This window comes from Zootermopsis nevadensis, unplaced genomic scaffold (assembly GCF_977971745.1).
Source record: "Zootermopsis nevadensis isolate Lab colony 2312 unplaced genomic scaffold, Znev_1.0 Znev_ptg000030l, whole genome shotgun sequence".
Lineage (NCBI taxonomy): Eukaryota > Metazoa > Arthropoda > Insecta > Blattodea > Termopsidae > Zootermopsis > Zootermopsis nevadensis.
The window spans coordinates 13,531,353-13,550,909 of NW_028259162.1; the positions used below are offsets into that span (position 1 = coordinate 13,531,353).

Below are 19,557 nucleotides of genomic sequence, written 5' to 3' on the forward strand. Positions count from 1 at the left end.
AGGAAAAATATGATAACAGCTTCATGAAACACGATAATTTTTAATGCACGCTTTTGTATAACTTAAGAAAACAACATGGCGGCTGTGTAATATTACGTTTAATATTTTATTCTGACCACAGTAGCTAATAAAATATTATATTCAGGAATGTGAAATTCTATTATGGATAGGGATTATAAACATATTTATGACTTCATATCAAACTATTTTGCATATTAGTATTTACAAACATAAACACTCGAAAATGCACGATTGTCTGACTTTTAACGTAGTGAGGAAACGTACCAATGGACATTATGCATAGAACTACATCACTAAATAATATACCGAGTGGTTAAAAAGTTCCTGTCAACCTGTAAAAACACATGTATATTTCTGATGGTCAAGTGACGCTTACAACACTTCACATCTTACCGAAGGAAGGCAGTCACGTGGTTCCAATCACATAGGTCATCTAGTGCGTGTGTGTCTGTATGTGCACAGGGACTTCTAAAACACTTCGCACTTCCAAAATTTGTTGTTCTCACATTTGCACGGGGCCTTTGAAACACCCTGTAATAACATAATCCTAGATCGCCTCACCACAGATAGAAACATCTGAAGGATAGTAGGCGTGGAAGTTCCTCTGAGAACTTCCCGGTTTTTTTTTGCAGTTCCCCCATCCATAGTGGATAGGGAAACCAGCACGGACATGGTTGTCAGGGAGACGGCGAACGTCACGCTGACATGCAAGGCGACCGGGTACCCTGAACCCTACGTTATGTGGAGACGGGAGGATGGTGAAGCCATCATCTACAATGGTGAAAACGGTAAGTAATACAACTGGTAAAATACCAGCAGATATTACGACGTATTTACATGTAGAGCTGCAATGACACCAGTTTTATATCATGTTACAGCGTCTGTGCCGATGTAAATTTATTTCTGTAACGATTTCTGACATTGAAAAAAGCTCAAAGGCTATTAACATTACAAAAATAATTTATTTTAAAATATATTATTATTATTATTAGTGTTCTGTCTGATGACAGGTCCATATATTATGAACAGGATCCTTCCATCCCCTTCAGGTTGTCAGGGCCCTGCTCATACATATATACATTCTTGGCAGGTGATCAGAAGTGGTTTGCCATTGCCTTCTTCTGTGTGTGTGAGTGGAGTAATTGTTGGGATGCCACGGAGAAACCGGGGAAGCCCCCGGAGGAAAACTCCGTGATGCCTAGACCACGGCCTTGCCCAACACTTTCCCCTCTATTGAATTTAAAGCGTTTTCATCCACAGTGTATGTCAGGATTTGAAACATCATTTCACCAAGTTTAAGCACGTGATGTGCTTAATCAGTGTAAACATAACTTTCATTGGCTTTAGTCTTCTACATTACAAAATTTACTAGCTGTATTATCAAATTTATATTCTATCTCTGCTCCGTGCAACCTGTTTCTCCAGCGTCATATGATTTCGACATTATATGTTCTGCATGCAGTTATAAACGTTTAAGTTAACATTTTATTCCTTTAAAACATCTAAAGGGCGTTGAATATAATTAATTTCAACGTACTGTATCAAATACGTGATAACAGATTAATCATACTATTTTCATACTACTAAACAAATATTATTAAACCCAATCAAGACAATGATACACAACAGCTGATGATTAATCCATATTTTGCAGACATTCAAAGTGTCTTCTGTAATACAAGGTAGATGAAACTAGTGTCACATTTAATTACATTGCTGGTCTCTTATAAGTAACTGTATGAAATCAAGTTATATCTTTCCTAGACACTTGAAAGAATACAACAGAAATTCTAAGACAAATAAAATTATATATGCTGATAATTCCAGGTCACATCCTCTTCAGGGCACAGTGTTTAGTACATATACCACTTAACTTTAACATTAATTTTGCCCACAGATTATATATGTAGCTTATGTGTTATATTTAGATTAAATAGAAATATTTACACTGTTCAGCATTAAACAGCTGATCTTAGTATTTCAGACGCGCCGTGTTTGATTCGAAGTATAAAAGTGTTCATTTGAACTATTAAAGATGTCAAAGCCTCGAAAGGTTTTTCCTGCCATATGCCCCAACAGCATTTTAAAATTTGAAGTCCGGCCAGCTTTTTCCATTTATACACATTAACAAAAAAAAAATCACGCTTTTCTATGAATGACGAATAATTTATCTTGACATATGTCAATCAAAATTAAAGAGTGCGACATTTCCACAGAATCTATACCGATCGGTGTCTGATGTGGATGACATTTCTTATCTTTATTCATAAACTTTACACTTTGACTTTATCATTTTCCGACTATTTATAGGTTTAACTGAGTCTCCTATGTGTACGAGTAGTGTCTTGAAACATTCAACGCTACCTCTTCCTAAGCTCAAAAATTCAGCGCTGGTCGTCTCTTTTAATTTAGCCATAACTTTCATTAAACAAATTATAAATAAAAGAACTGACATGGAAATAGGCAAATGAGCTGGGGCTTAAAGTTCACTAACAGAATTAAACATCGGGTTTTGTATCGAAATTGGATACTTCTGTGCATGTGTAAATCAATGCATACTATTGATCACAGCGCTGAAGCAAACCACTGTAGAAGTGCGGAATATAGCATTTTATAGGGTGTAGAATTTTTAATTATAGGTTTCGTGTATATCAGGTTTTTTATTTCCTTTCTGTTATAAAATAGACGCGTTAGGTTTCGTCTTACAAAATAAAACTCTGGAATTAAAATAACAGAGATACTTTTCCTGTATATTAATAAGAGTGTGGAAAATATAACACAAGTTATAAGTAATTGCATTTTTAATACATTCAGACGTTGTAATCTGTACTGTATTTCTGCTGAATACATAGTATGGGATAAAATGTATGATATGATACTATCAATATTTAAAAGGCCCATTAATTTGTCACCAAATGCAGGGAACTGCAATGTGAAAGCAGAGACTGCAGAAATAGTAACTGCATTCTACAACAAATGCTATCCTAAAGGAGGAAACAACTTTTGTAGCAGTTACCGAGTAATTTTAATGATGACAAAATTGGCCCCATACGTAAACATAAACAAATCCCCCAACTAACTATCAATGAAACAGTTTTAATTACGTGCAAATTAAAATATATAAAAATGTATGGTACACTCTTAACAAAACCTGTAGTTTGTTCGAAGATAACTGTTTTTGGCAAATGTTTCAATATAAAATATTCAGGAAACAAATAATTTATGCCTATTACGAGTTATTTTAATAAAACTTAAAAAGGCACGCGTTGTCGTTTTTCCTCCCACGTAGTTTTAGTTTACAAAAGTAATTTATTCCCACCGCCTTAAATTTTTAAGAGTATTATGCATTTTCTCATTTCGTAATTGGAATCCATACAAAAATTAGTATTTCATATACGTACAATAACATTTACAGATCGATAAGATAGGCCTTTATCAAAATTATGTTCACGATCATGTTAAACGATGAACATGTTCACGGAGCTCTAAATTTCATTCAGTTACAAGTTTAGCCTCATTTAAGAAACCGAAGATTAAATACGGTAAATATGTACTATATTTTGTTTCTGCCCTTGGCACGTAACTTCCTGTTCAGTCTGAGCCCTCTGAGAGCCAAAGCCTGCTGGCCTCACGTTCACATGCCTAAGCAGACATGAACGATCATCCAACCAGATATAGGGTGACGTGTGGTCAGCACGACGAACCCCCAGCCATTGCTAGTTTTCATAACCATATTACGCTACCCATTGTAGCTCCCCAATTTCCTCAAGATGCTGGGTTGGCACCGGTCCCATGCACTGGTCGAAAATCTCATGAGAAATTTCTTTCCCCGAGACTTGAACCAGCGCGCATTCCGTATCGCCGGTCCGAAGCATGATGCCTCAGACCGCGCGGCTACGGCACGGGATCTCCAATGATATACCACAACTATAATTATTTGTTCCGAGCAAAATCATCTTGAGACAGGATGTCAGCAGACTGAGGATGTGATGATCGACACACACAGAATAAAGAGAATTGTCGTGAAGACAAGCGCACTAACGAGTCTGCATCCAACTGTCTGTCTGATACCGGATAAGGGAGATCCGCTCCGTACTGAAACCTGGATTAACGGAAAGGAGGAATTCAAACAAATTTCTGTCTGTCTAAGGTGGAAATGACAAATATTCACTTCCTTTTATTTACAAATCTTGTTACCAGTAACAAACATCAACTCCTATGGTTTCTGAACGTCAGGAAGTTTGTAAGGTAAAAAGTGCATGTGCGTTTTTAGAGCTGACATCCTTCCATTCAAATTATAAGTTAAAATGAAAAGTTTTTTGTGATTTAAAATACGGGTGACGACAAAAATTATTATTTAAAACATGGCAAAGTAAACGGATGTATGGATATGAATTAAATTTCCCTTTTGCGTGAAATGTCCCTAGGATTTACTCAGTTCGGTTGATTCGTTGGACTGATCCGCATTTATCTGTATTTATTATCTGTATTTATACATCATTTAATTATCTTTTATCAAAATCGGTGTTAAATATGACTCCCTATTTCTTTGAACAACGTCTAAAACATATCCCTTCCGTTAGCCGATAGGTGATCTGATATTTTTCTGTAATAAGAGGCAGCCCCTAAACAGACAAATATTAGAAATAACTTTTAATTTCCTGGACTTACTGCAATTAAGAACTGGAACTGTGAGACTCTCTTGACGAATTTACGAACTGCAAGTGAAATTAGCGCCAGTAATACACAGAATCATGAAATTGTATATGAAAATAAACATCAACAACCATCAAGGCAATTTCTTTCGTATAATTTAAAATAAAAATATGGCGGCCGCGCGAAGTCTTTGAGTTTCGTTTCGGAAACTAACGAACCGATCGGATATATAACGTGTTGATACGTCTTAAACGTAACATTCTGTACGAGCGTTTTTATAATTACAAAACATGGCGACGGTGTGAGACTGTTGCTATATCGATTAAATTTAATATAGTGAGAACCTGTACTAGCAAAAACTACACGCAGAAATTGGCCACAAAATGGCTCTTCGTGCATGCCACACTAATGAGATTGAAGATACGGATGAGGGTATTCAGCTTTAAAGCATTTGGTGTATAGACTAAACTTACCATTTCCAAGCTGTTTCTCTGCGAGTAATATATTTACAGATTTAACAACAATCAGGTGCCAATATTCAATATGTACCGTACCCTATACATTACATAATCAAAAGCATGTATGTATTTTCTTTCCATGTGATACAGAATGTTTAAAAAATTTTCATTGTTTTTCGAGAGATTATGACACTTTGTAATACTTAAAACAACATTACTTTCAAATATAAGTAGAATATACAACATACCATTAATGCAATTTTTGTTAAAAAAAGAATCGTTTATAATTTTACTGGTCTTTAATGAACTGAACTGTAATCATTTCTCAGAGGTCGGAAACTTGGCCTGCTGATGAGAGCGTAGTCCAATTTGCTAGCATTGGTATATTTGGAAACCAATATTTCACAAGTTTTTCCTTTATGATTCTAAAATGATTTTTTCGAGGAGATACTTCGTGACTTACTTTCCGAAATAACAATAAGATTCGTTGAATTTCGGACAAAAGTAGGGCATGGAAAGAGTTCGCATTGTTATCCCTCGTACCTTCGTCTGGCAGCAAACAGCCCATTTGAATAGCCCCCTCACGTGAAGTCGCTTCAGGGATTGCCTCTCCTTTGTCGTGATGACCGTCGTGGATCAAGCTCCGGTGAGAATGTGCTAGCTTCAGCCTGGAGCAGCATCTCGTTCACAGTAACTAGCCAAAGTTCTCTAGGGACGCCCGTTGCTTGTATAGGCAAGAAGTCCGACCCACGAAGAAAAAAAGAGAGAGGACGCATCCCGCAATACAGGCAGCTAATACGATTATCTGCCTCCCCCTTTACTTATTGTACCAAATAATAGAGTTAAAAATACAGGGTCTTTCGAAAGGGCGATGTATATAAGATCTGACAGAAGGAATATCATTATATATAGAGAGAGAAAAATGAAATTTACTAAGATCTGATTACTACTAAATTAAAGAACAAGCGAGGTAATACTTTTAGGAATTCATGGCGTCGAAGAGACGAAAATTTGTAAGACTTTAACAAACTTTTTAAGTCACCTTCACGCAGGTATCTAAAGCATCAGACCGACGCCGTGCAGGATATAATAATAATAAAATTATATATATAACCCGGAACCGGAAGTAATAAAAAAGAAAACATCGAGTATGTAAGATCTCAGGTCCTTCCTGCGGCAAAAATGAAGATGATTTTTTATGGGACCCTGAGGAGCGTGATTTAGAACAAATTAATCGACGTTTCAGAGGCAGAAAGCTTCTCTGAAACGTCAGTAAATTGCACAGCGCAACAGCCCAGAGTACAGTATATTTTGCTGAAAGGTTTATAGTGTCACCAAGATAATTCAGTTAGTGCTGTCAGTCTACCCTTTCATTGTACTGGATGTGGTTTACTTAGTATCTCATATAATTCCGGTTTTCATTTCTTCGGTTTAATTTGTCTATACCGGTATTTTAAAATAACCGAATGCATAATTCAGGTACAATAAATTATTATATTATCCTCCTTCTTGTTATATGAGCTACACGTGGGCTTTTATTTATTGCAAGAAACATGTCTAATTATTACAAAAAAATATGCAAGGGTAAAATAAGGTCATGATACAGATCATCATCACAAATTATTACGTATTAAGCTTTCTGGCCCACTACAATTCAGAATTACGATTCCTCGGACGGGTGATCTGCCCGTTGCCAGGCCAGGGTAGCACAACACAGAAATACAAACATCCACGCCTTTTAGCGGGATTCGAACCGGCCATCCCAGTAACGAAACGGTTGACCCATACCCTAATCAGAACAGACACTTTCATCGGCAAAGATCAACATTTCTGAGACAAAATACACGTGGTTAATGCCGTAGTTTCAGTACGCAACAAAAAAAAAGTCATTGACAGCTAATCAAGTACTCACCGGGTCTGTCTGCTGGTTTTCAGTGAATGTTGTTGACGGCGAAGTGTTGCACATCGTGCGGGTCAGTCGCTTACACATGGGGGCGTACTTGTGCATCGCGTCCAATGGAGTGCCACCTTCAATCAGCAAGAGAGTAGCGCTTAGGGTTCAGTGTAAGTTACAGTCAGCTCACCGGCTGAATAATTTAAGAGATTAAATTAATTAGTTTGGTGGCTAAACCGTTCTGCGTTGTTTATAAGTTGAATGAAGCACAGTTTTACTGTCTAAAGCCCGGTCTTCACGTAACGTCTTATCGTACGTTTTGTTTCATCAGTTAAGATGGTCAGGTAAAACTATTTACGTTTTAGCTACCGTTTTCTGCTCAGTTTCATAGATACCATGGATGAAGTAGCGATTATTTCATTGTGTCTCGTGAAATTGAAAAGAAAGAAAGTTGTTCGTAGCTCACGGTGGTCTAGACGATGGTTGCTAAAGAGGGGCAGATTCTCTCATGTGAATTTGCTTCGGGAATTACGTCATGAACCTGAAGATTGGCGTAATTATTTACGAATGGATACGGACACTTATTTGAAATTACTATCGTTAGTAACTCCAGAAATACAAGACCATGAGAAGGGCTATCACACCCCATGAGAGACTGACTGCTACTCTAAGATTTCTAGCGACAGGTAGAAGCTACAAAGACTGACGTTTTACCGGAAAACAATGCTCTAACCGATCCGTTTTCTGAGAGACGTCCGTCTTCATTCAGTTCAGGCAAAACGTCCGTTTCTCTGTCCATACGTAACATTTTGACTGATACGTCTTAACTGATCAAACAAAACGTACGATAAGACGTTACGTGTAGACCGGGCTTTAAGCGTCTATAATAACTGAAAATCACATTGAGAACAGGAGTACTGTAATATTCTGACGATATGACAGAGTTATTAAATAAATAGTGACGAAATTAAGTTTTTATGGCTTCGTGGTCCTTGTAAATTAACAAATTCACAGTTATAATGAAAATGCAAAAAACATTATTTATTATTTTCGAATAATAAAATTACTATTTCGGTCAAATACTCTAAGCCATTACTCAAAACGCTTTGACTTATACAAGTCTGATAAACATAATAACATTCTGATAAATTAATTTTAAATTAATAATGAACAAAATATTATATATGTATCTCAGTCTTAGACTAAATAAAGTAAACATCTTTTCAACTTAAAAACTGCGTCATATTTCTAGCACACAGCCTATGTTGAAGTTTGCATATACTGTACAAGACCCATGAAACATATATGGAAAAATAAACATGTATGAACATTTCATTCCGTAAATTTGGAAACCGATATCGACATTTCTGACTCTGAAGGAATCTGATAACGACAGACATAAAATTGAATTTCTTGTACTGCTACAGTTCCACCGATGCTCTCCATATCGAATCAGCTGGTAGGGGCGTATCTAGGGCAGGACGTTTCTCTGGATTGTCACTCCGAGGCGTACCCCGCATCTATCAACTACTGGACGACAGAACGAGGGGACATGATCGTGTCGGGTAAGTGAAGCCACAATCCGTCACCACCGTGGTGACGTCACTCGAAAACTCTGAGCCTCAGAAGCAAATCTTGACTCTTCAACATCGTATAAATCGTTACTGGGTTCACATTAAGTTTTTCTGATGTTCCATATCGAAAGTTAAAAACAATTAGCATATATGAAACAATACAACGAAACCTGCGTGTATCTGCGTACATGTACAGTAGGGACCAGAGTGCTTGCTAGCTGAACTGCGTAGTGCTGTGGATAGTTGCACTCGGCACGGCCTGGTCGGTGCATGGAACGGCCAGGTAGAACGGATAAAAAAAAGCGTGTCGGTGCGCGCGCAGTTCTTATCACCTTGCTCTTCACCCCCGCGCCATGAACTCGCAAGTAATCTGGTCCTTTTATAACTGACTTATACAGAGATTACACCACACATAAAACATCAAGGTTAAGTAAGTTGAAATTTGAAAGAGATAAAGCTTTGTAGGGGCAGAGGTGAGATTTCAGGTTTTGACAGCGTCGAGAAAAAAATGATCTGTCTTCTGGGTTCATTGGTAGAAGTTTACTGACATTTCAGAGAGGCTTGGCACCGCCACCAACACGGCAACGAGGACTCATGATGAACACTTGGGCGGTATAGGCATAGATGAGATGATATTATTAAACTTGATCGAAAAGAGAGAAAGGTTTTTGGTTTCTCAACAAGGCATCTCCTCCATGAAGTTAAGCCGTGGTTGGTTTCTTCAAAATGCATATACCTACTTTATGTACAGAAATATATTAACAGATATTAAATACAAACAAAAATGCATTAACCCTTAGAACCTGTGTCAAATAAATGTTAATCATTGCCTTTTGTTGTACTAGAAAATATAAATGAGAATGCAGAATTATATTGAGTGTTTACCTTCCCACTCAAGTTTAATTCTTGGCACAACAGAAGACGACAACAAACTTCACATGTAATTCATTCAAAATCTTAATAGATTCATTCCAAAATAAATTCTCCGTGTGGGTCTGTCTAAATCAGTGGAAAGAATGTAACATTTTTTCGCGAACGAATTACAAACGCGCACCCAAAGCCAAGATTTCTTGTGTGCGGGTCACGTGGCAAGTCGTTTTATATTCCTGTCACGTGACCGTTGTATCTCACGTATCTCCCAGGATTGTGACGGCGAATATTGTGGACGCAATTCTTCAATTTGAAGTATTTCTTGCTGAAAGGAACTTGACAATGTGTACACAAAGTATAAAAACAGTGGATTTATAACCGACACTGGAAAACAAGACGTAAACAAGTTTCGAAATTTGTATATACGCTTACTATTAACAGCAATATTCAATGTGAAAATGAAGTAATGTTGTAGTTAGGGTCTCCTTTCTCCCAAGATGTATGACAAACATTACCAAAGACTGGGAAGAAATAACATCGCATTTCCAGGTATATGAGTGTGTGTTTGTATCCAATAAAGTAGAAAAATACGCAGTTTATCATACTCTTATCTGCTGATTATCTCTGCTGCTTCTGTTCTCCTCACCGCCTTCTATATACGAAATATCAATAACGGTCACTGGGCGAATCAAATGTAAGCAGTTCGAAACATTTCAGAGTCAGGTTTCCTTTCAAGTGTTCTGTCGGCAGTTAATGAGATTTTCAAGAAATTAACTGCTTGTGGATTTCAAGGGCTTATCGTTATCAAAAAGTCACATATTGAACGTCATAAGATGGTACAAAGTTAAATATGTGCAATCTGCATATCTATTACGTATATAGTACCGCCAGAGAACTGAGTTATATATAACACTAATAATAAGAGTTTACTTTTCAACATTTCCCTAAAAAATTCAATGATTTTTACGACATTTTTCACTTCGATGCCTAGTACTTTAAAAATTAACTTAAATAATTTCAGGGTTTTATATGACTTGAAAGTAAGAATTAATTTAAGCATAGTAATATAAATTGATAATCAGTGTATCAGAACATCCATGACAGTAAAGGCAATAAAATTTATCATTGAGCTAATTTAAATTAAGAAGTTTTCGTAAGTTATAATTTAATCTTATTATATCCCAAGAAGCAAATGTCTTGGAATGAAAGTGCCAGTGGAATTACATTCATGAGTGTTCTTAAATAAAGTGTGTATCAGCAAATGTTTATCAAATAGTTTTATTTAAAATCCAAAGGCTTTAAGATTATCTTCACAGAACGCAAGCAAGGAGTAACGCTACATTCGACTTACGAACTTCCTTTCTTCATAAGCGGCGCAAAACCTCAAGCACTCGAGCGTTTAGTGGCGAGCTTGGTGCTTCTTTGTTCCAAATCTCACTTACCCTGAACGGAGCAATGCCTAATATCCCACGAGAGAAAATTTAACGGCATAAACAAAATTAATCGAACTCCTGAGAAAAACACAAAGGCATTTTGAAGCGAAGGAGCAAAATTTGCATCTCGTATAGATCGCATTGTATGTAATATTTTCTGCCATTTTCGTGAATGGAGTTCGATTACAAGGCGCACATTTGTGGAATCTACTCATTCTATCAATCGACTGATAATTTTTCAGTTATCCCAGAAGGCTGCAATTTTAGCAGACCTGTTCATATAAATAATAACTTCTTTCTATTATGAAAACCTTATATAATATATGCGATCCCACGTAGTGGTGATATTCAGTTTATTTTGCTCTTGTGGGACTCTTTATTAATTTGTACAGGAGGATTTTGATGGCGTGTAAGATACAGGCAGTAAGGATACGAGGTCATCGAATAAAGTTCTTCTGTTTCATGGTCAGTGATGACTGATGCCATAATCATGGATGTAGTTTGGCTACACAATCTTCATGCTTCTACTAACAAGACTGGAAAGGTGAAATTCTTATCCGAATACAGATATTTCACACGCTATGTTTGTAGGATTAAAATTTTAAATCCCAGATGTTCTTATTACATTTGATCACTAAATACAAACTTAAGTTCTTAGCTTTAATTTTTGTATTTTATGTTATACTGTGTCATTTTTATGAGAGATTGTTTGTTGATAGCATTTCAACGTATACGTATGTTTTGAATACAGACGATGTATGGTTTACTGGTTAGGTCTATACATCAGGAGTGTAAGAAATTAATTCAGACTTGGCAGAAACGGAGCCAATTACACGCCAGTTCAATTTTCACGGTATGAAATACTATGACACAACTGACTTAATAGCAAATGTTTCCTTCTTGTATAATTAATATAAAAAATCCTTTCCTGTAGGGTTCAGAGTAAAGATTTTACATTTTTGTTAATGCTAACAGGGTTAAAATCACATTGCAGTCACGTGGAATGAAGCTGGTACACTCATAACTGGTTAATGTAACTACACAGTTGTGTCAACACACACACACGTTAATGGCTTCACTTGTTTGTGTTTCTGAACTCCCCTTTTAGAGTACACTAGGGGATTCAGGAAGACCTTTCCAACAGGAAATGTCTTGAATAGTTGAATACTCTACCGCGGAGAGACAGCCATTTGCTAACCAGCTCAGCTAGTTGGAGTGAGTATGTAACACGTCGTAATACGGATTTTACACTACTGCCATAACTTACTTATAAAATGGTCGTAATCTGGCATGTCGGCAAGTGTCGAATAATAACCCACACTAATAGCCTATTAAGACCACTGTCTTAATAGGCTATTAGTGTATTCTGTTTCTATATTGGTGGTAACCGGAAACTCTCAAACTGAACATATTAATTAAAAGTTAACGGTAAAATGAGGTAATTACATATTTCAATCAAGAATCTATGGACACATCACAGAACCGGGATTTCTTACACGAAGTCATGGCCTATTTTTAGGAAATGTGTGCCACGATAGGGACCAGTGGCGGGCTGTTGTGAACAGGGTAATGAACCTTAGGGTTCCATAAAATGTTAGGAACTTCTTAAGTGGCTGAGCGACTGTTTGCTTCTCAGGAAAGATTCGGGTCCATGGAGTAGGCAAGAAAGTACCTTTTATAACTTAAACATAAGAACATCACATTTGATTAAATAGTTTATAATGCTCACATTAATTTAAAACTAGATCAGTACGGAGCTTGTCGTACGGAATATTTATCCGTTGTTTCCGTAATAGGCTTAGAGCTTTCTGCAGTGCTAGAGGGAGGAAGGTATTTTTTTTCAAGCGAAGGCAGCAGCCTGTGTGCTGGTCCCGTGATTAATTATTGAACGAGTGAGAGCGTCGTTTCACAGCCACACGAAATGACAACTGAGCCAACAGAAACATTTTCAGCAACGATTCTCAGATACGAAGAAAAATTGTGTGCCACACAGATTCGTGTTGTGACTCGACACAAAATCCCTTGTGGAAATTGTTTGAAACCCAACAAAGAAGACGTAGATCTACAACAAACAGCAGAACACAGTTTACTGATCGGAACTTGGTGATTTAAAAGCAATTTTGTGTTCATCAGATTCAACTTTAATATTAGCAATGGCAAACAACTGCAGAGACACAATAGCGAACAGAGATTTTCTGCTTATATTTAGTTCTGTATATACATTTAGAATTTACATCGATTTAAACTACATCAAAAGGGAAAATATTATAAGAAACTACCCTTGTCTCTTTACTTGAAATCGGAGGTATAGCTCCTTCTAATTCTTAACCTCGGCTCTAGATGGGGGTGAGTGGTCAGCTTCACACCCCGGCCGCGCTTTATCCCCGGGAAAGGACCCAGTACCCATTGGAGAGGAGACTGGGCGGACCCCAGAGTCGATTTGGAGGCCTACGTCGAGGATCGAACCCCGGTCGTCCAGTCCGTAGTCATTCACTATACTGACTGAGCTACTTAAATTATTACCAGTGGTTCACAAAAATAATTAAAAATGTACATGCCTCCTAAAGACACGGGGCACAAAAACAATATTGATTTGACAGGGAAACGTAATTTAGATTAAACAGAATCTCCCAGAATAATGTTACTGAATGATCGTTGTGATTTAGCAGCTAGAAATCAATACGCAAATTCTGAAATGCTTGCCTTCTATAAGATAACTTAACAGGTTGTGTATGTGCATGCTGTTAATATCAGGGGACAAATACGAAGCCGTGTCGACGGACAACGGCTACAACAAATTCATGCTGTTGAAGATACGCAGTGTCAAACACAGTGACTTCGGCTCCTACAAGTGCGTCGCCAAGAACTCACTGGGAGAGACCGATGGAGTCATAAAACTGGACGGTAAGTTCTCAGTAAGTTCTAGGGTATGAAGGCGCATGCGCAGAGTAGCGGTTCTGTTTCCTATGCTTCCATTTTTGAATTGTGTAAATGTGTTTACGTAGTGAACGAAGTTCCTCGTTATGGCATTTTATATATTAACACACATCATAAGCACTCACTTAGCACTGATACCCTTGAAGACGAAGCTCATCTACATAACATTCGATAACGCAATGTTCCTCAATTGCAAAGACCAGTTGTTCAGATCCGTTTGGAAATAATCTCTGATTACTTTGAGAATCATAAAAACATTCTGTTGGAAACAAGCAGAGTTACTGATCATTAAAGCAGGCGATAATCATAGCTACCAGCGGAACTTTAAGGGTAAAGATTTCCGGTTCAGAGTAATTAGTTGTTGTTATTATTATTATTATTATTACAGAGATATTGACGTATTCAGTAGCAAGTTGCTTTTATGTATAAATTTCCTCATCACTCACGTAATTTTTTAATAATCACTGTTATCGTGCTCTTGTGTTTTTCTCTTGTGCTGTATCTGTTATTGGCCTTCTGGCTGTTGATGCAGCGCAATAATAATGAAGAAATTAACTGAATTTTTTTAAAACCTGGCTGTTATTTACATTATGTGGATTTTGTCAAGGATGTAAATATATTAAATGAGCTGAATCAACATTGCCTACTTTAAACTTATACAAAAAATATCTTGTGTTTACTGTACAAAACAGTTTACTTGAAATTCCAAATCATCCTTCACACACATGGACCGAAAAAATGTATTTAATTCATAATATTTCAGTAAAATTTGTCAAGACCACCACATGTAACAATACTGTATAAACAACATGAATGCGGAAATAAATATGAAGATCGATTGTAAACTGACATGTTCTTTAGATTTAAAATCAAGTCTTGCTGTCAATTATTTACTCAAAATATTTCGTAGATACCAACAAACATTTGAACTTGGCACAGATTTCTACCTCTAAATTTATTCTCAAATCCTGAACAATTTATAGTATCAAGAAGGAGATTATATGATAATATTAAGATGGAAAGCATTGACAATAAATTTATAAGGACGGAATGCGGATGTCAATGGCTCAGGATCTTTTCCAGTGATGAACTTTTGGTACTTGCTGTATTGAAACTTCAGTCCGATGGTGACGACTGACATGAAGGTCTACTTAGTGTACAGCGGTTTTTTTGCATATAAATAAATGAAGTATTATATACGGCGTGTAAATAGGTTCTAATTTATACTTTCAGAGATTCCAGCGCCAACGACTATCTCCACGTCAACGTTTGCGTTGGTAACACTGTCCAACACAAACAGGAAGAAAGGTACATAAATCACTACACTTCGTGTCGTGCAGCATTTGTGTGAAATGTTAATTTTCTCTGGAATGGTTACGAATGGCGAAATACATTGCCGAAATATCCCACGTTTGGTGGTAAAAATATATAGGTATATAATAATATTAATAAAAAATTAATTGCTAAGCATATTGTGTTGGGTTCAATAAATAAATTTGTTCCTAATAGGTATTACAAATGGAATTCTGTAAACATCGCGCTATGGCTGGTTTTACGGTGTCCTGTAACTTATCTAGGCCGGTCATTGAATTCACAAATATTGTTACGACAAAATCAGACCAAGTGTGGATTTACGCACTACAGTCTCTTACAGAACTCCTGGATCACAAATTGTCGTCCTTTAGGAAGTATATATAGTCAGCCTGCCCTATTTACGTTTTGTTGACAGGTATCTGCACCATTTAATTCTAAATTTTAGGCGAAATTCAAAATTCTTGTGCCGGGATCAATAATGAATGTAACCGTAATGCCAATTCGTCACGCCCATGCAGAGAAAACGTATCGAAAAATTGTAGATTCAAGCTCCTATTCATAAATATTTCGGTCATACAGACACTACATATTCATAATTAATGCTGATATGAGAATGTCTTGTGGCGTTCCTTTAATTTACAGCGCGAGGCAAGGGAAAAAGCTGGAAAGACCGCTCATCAGAGAACCAAGTTCAAAGCGACATTGATCTCGAGGAATGGAGGGATTCAGGTAAAATGAGTTAATAAAGTAATTTTTACAACTAAATATTGACGGAGATGGCTGTCGTCTGGGCTGTTGCGCCGTGCGATATCTTCGCCCTGATGAAGGAGGTGGCAATTACCTCTACCACACTACACGGCGTTAACAACCCAGAAGACAGTCACCTTTATACTCGACGTTTCGATAACCTGAAATGTCACCAATTCTAATAACGTCTTTCCATTCCAGATTATGATATAGATTACACTCTGCCCTCGATGGGACCGCATCCCGCCAAACAGCCCCCCGGTGCATACAGCTCAGCTTCAAAACCATCCCCATCTCCTAACAGAGACAAAAATCAGTGGAACGTGGTTTGGGTCTCAGCGTGTGCTATTCTGTTCTACGTCTGCAGCTGATCGCACTGCATTTACCCAGACTGCTGAATAATCAGTTCATAACACAGTCTACCGCAATCGGATTTCTGCGTTGACTGTCGACTGCTGGGAAACGTCATGAGATTAATACAGCTTCCAGTGCATTCCAAACGGTGACAAAAATGTGAAAAGTGTTTTCGTGACTGAATACTATCTTAAACTGAACATGCCGCTTCCATTATTTATATCAGCGCGTGTGAGTTTAAAATGAGAAAATGTAAAGACGACAATGCAAATGACGTAGGAAATAAGTGTCAAAAATTTAATCGTAAATAAAGAAATACCTTAGCTTCACGTAAATATGAAATTGAAAGTATTATCCACACATATTTTACATTTTTCTTCAACAGCATTTCTGCAGAAAAGTGTTAATTTGTAAATGTGTTCCTGTAAATAGTCGGTGGTAGAATATTTCACACAGTAGGAAAGGAACGCTGTAAAATCCAAATATGGCCCTTTTCTTAAAAATTACATCAGGCATTCAGAAACAGTTTATGTGTATAACCAATCGCAATGCATGCTATAAGCTACAGTCCGTCACCTTAGATATTACAGAGCACAGCAAGTAAAGAGATATTAATAAGCTCTTTTATTGTGCATACAAAGTCGACGGAAAATTTACTTAACGGTTTATCATTGAAAGAAAAATCTATCCCGCTGATAACCTAAGTAAAAATTAACTATACATACACGCACACACAAATATATATATATATATATATATATATATATATATATTTTGGGAATGGTTGTGGTGGCTAATTTAACCTAAATAAAAGCAGCACAGATCAGAACCGCATTTGAGTTTCATAACAGTTTGTCACTCAATCATTTGGTATAATATAAATTACTGTCAATATTTTTCGTTTCTGGTGTTGTCATGGTTGTATGAAGTCTGTGATAATACTGTCTTTGTAAATCTTGCAAATGGACAAACTCTTGGAAGCGAAATACAACGAACTGTTTCGAATTTGTTTAATTGCAGTGCCCCTAAATAATACATTCCAAGAAAAATATATGTGAGACTGTAATTCAAGATTCTGAAGCTATGGATATTTCAAGACTGCAGCTTGTATAACAGGGAAACTTCGATAAATTATACATTTTAGTTACGTATTGCTGTTTCTCCACGTTATATCAAATCCGCCATCTTAGTTCACGAGAAGAATAGCTAAGTATGTTTTAGGATGATCGCCCTGATGACGGAGGCAACGAAAACATCTGCCAGAGAACAAGGTAACTTACCAGAAGACAGTCATCGTCTATCTCGCTGTATACGTTAACACGAAATCTCACCTATCGTTCAAAATGTTTGTGCCATGAAGCACGTTTTCATACGTTCATGAAATGAATTAAGATTATCGGAAAGAAAACAATGAGTCCTGCAACAGACTACTGACAGAGCCGAGAAGTGAAATTTGCCACTGGGCCTGTCGCCTAAACCAAGATGTGCGATGCAGAAAAACATGGGACGACAATCAATGTACAGCGGTATGAATTCAGATGATCGCGTCCTACCTTAACTCACTATTCACACATATTTGTGGTAAAACGTAGGCAAATCATGAAAACACCCGTCATATGATCCATCAAACCGGCTGAGGTTCACATACAATGTAAGGCGTTGCCACAACGTAACACTTTTTGGTTTTTTTATTTGTAGTGTTCTGTCTGATGACAGGTCCATATGAACAGGATCCTTCCATCCTTTTCTCGGACTGGGACCTGTTCATATACGTTCTTGGCAGATGATCCAGAAGTGGTTTGCCATTGCCTTCTTCTGTGTGTGAATGGAGTAATTGTTGGGATGCCACGGAGAAACCGGGGAAGCCCCCGGAGGAAAACTCCGTGTTGCCTAGACCACGGCCTTGCCCAACACAAGTTATAAATTCGGGCACCGCCGGGAATCGACGTAAAAGCGTGCCTATTACACCACAACGCCTAGCTTGTTACACTAGGAACACCTTAGGCTGTGTGAGGTTGTGGGACCTCCATCATCAGGGCGATGATGGAGGCAGCATGCACCACTGAAACGTTGATATAATCTTCTACCGGTGCAACGTCTCAGTAGACACTCATCTTCACTTTAGGGTTTGTTGAATTAAACATTTCCCTAACATATAGCCTTCACGCTATTAGTTATATTAGACCTACTGAAATGGCGATGTGTGTCATACGAAGTCACCGCTCTCACGTGTCTGTGCATAGGAGGAATTTTGGAAGAAATATTTCTGACAGCGGCTTGTTACAAAGTAAAAAAAATAAAAGGAATCTAAAATGTAAGAGTTATAATTTACGTACGGAAGTTGACAGAGGGAATAAGGAATGTATGTATTTGATGACATTCGCATCATCATGTTATATCTTACAACGTAACTGCTGCGCAAGGCAGAGCAACAAGTTAAGTCCAAGAAGCCGTGTGTCAGAAAGAGAACATTTAAACAATATTTAAACACTGTAAAATGGAGGATCAGTGTAACTTTAAGACGCCAGGTAGCATGTTATAATATTACACTGTAAAACAATAGTTCGTTTGTAAATATAAAGATATTTGAAACTGTTAGGTTTGATATGTGTCATAAGGTCTACAATTATTTTCACCGAGAATCAATAGCTGATACATGAAAGGATAGCTTACTGGTATTTTGTGTAAAATTACTTTAATCAACACAACATATCACGAAGTGCAGGAACACCAGATTCAAACCATTTGGATATCAACTTATTTTTTTCTGTCCCTAATAAACGGCAATTAGTATGGAGTACGACTAACGTTTGAATTACCAGGTTGCTTTGTATCAGTTACGCGTTCATTTTATACGACTTTTTAAAATGAAATTATTCTAGCCATCAAAGCGATCGAAATATTTTTTGTACGTAACGGAAAGCCTATTTACGTATTTTGAAAGTAGACAATGTGATAACGATTCTGAAAATGTAACGGAATCACAAATTAGGCATAAAACATTTGAATCAGCTTTCTGTTTCATGTAAAAAAGTTTTATCTGTTTATTTGTTATACCGTGCTCAAATAGATAAATATATCGTATTACAAATTGTTAAGTTACGATTCATCTTTTCCATTCCTCATTAAACACGAAAAACTTATGCAACGAAAATAAATAAATATTTCGAATATCACATTTAATTCAACAAAATTAAAAAGTGGTAGTGGAACCACGGTTCCGGAGAAACTGACGTAAATATACGTCTCTGTATTTAAATTATATTTAGGCAATAAATTCAATGAAAGGAAGGGGGTTA

General features: G+C 37.0%; 2 protein-coding genes across 4 annotated transcripts in view; one reads left to right on the top strand and one right to left on the bottom strand.

The window, feature by feature from the left end:
• Positions 1 to 7,157, bottom strand: part of LOC110829632 (EGFR adapter protein) — a 743,671-nt gene extending 736,514 nt beyond the window's left edge. The window contains exon 1 of the mRNA XM_087358340.1: positions 7,048 to 7,157. The gene's annotated coding sequence lies outside the window, so the exon portion shown is untranslated. The remainder of the gene's footprint in view (positions 1 to 7,047) is intronic.
• The window catches only part of LOC110840539 (lachesin-like), a 126,599-nt gene extending 110,006 nt beyond the window's left edge, over positions 1 to 16,593 (top strand). For 2 of the 3 annotated variants that reach the window (XM_087358356.1, XM_087358357.1), the window contains exons 5-11: positions 654 to 809; positions 7,071 to 7,199; positions 8,457 to 8,594; positions 13,661 to 13,810; positions 15,077 to 15,151; positions 15,800 to 15,886; positions 16,106 to 16,593. In XM_087358356.1, the coding sequence (XP_087214482.1) occupies positions 654 to 809; positions 7,071 to 7,199; positions 8,457 to 8,594; positions 13,661 to 13,810; positions 15,077 to 15,151; positions 15,800 to 15,886; positions 16,106 to 16,275 (905 nt within the window). In that variant the 3' untranslated portion in view covers positions 16,276 to 16,593. Of the gene's footprint in view, positions 1 to 653; positions 810 to 7,070; positions 7,200 to 8,456; positions 8,595 to 9,158; positions 10,073 to 13,660; positions 13,811 to 15,076; positions 15,152 to 15,799; positions 15,887 to 16,105 lie in introns of those variants that run through there. The other variant, XM_087358358.1, reaches the window with a different exon arrangement.
• Positions 16,594 to 19,557: the final 2,964 nt, after the last annotated feature.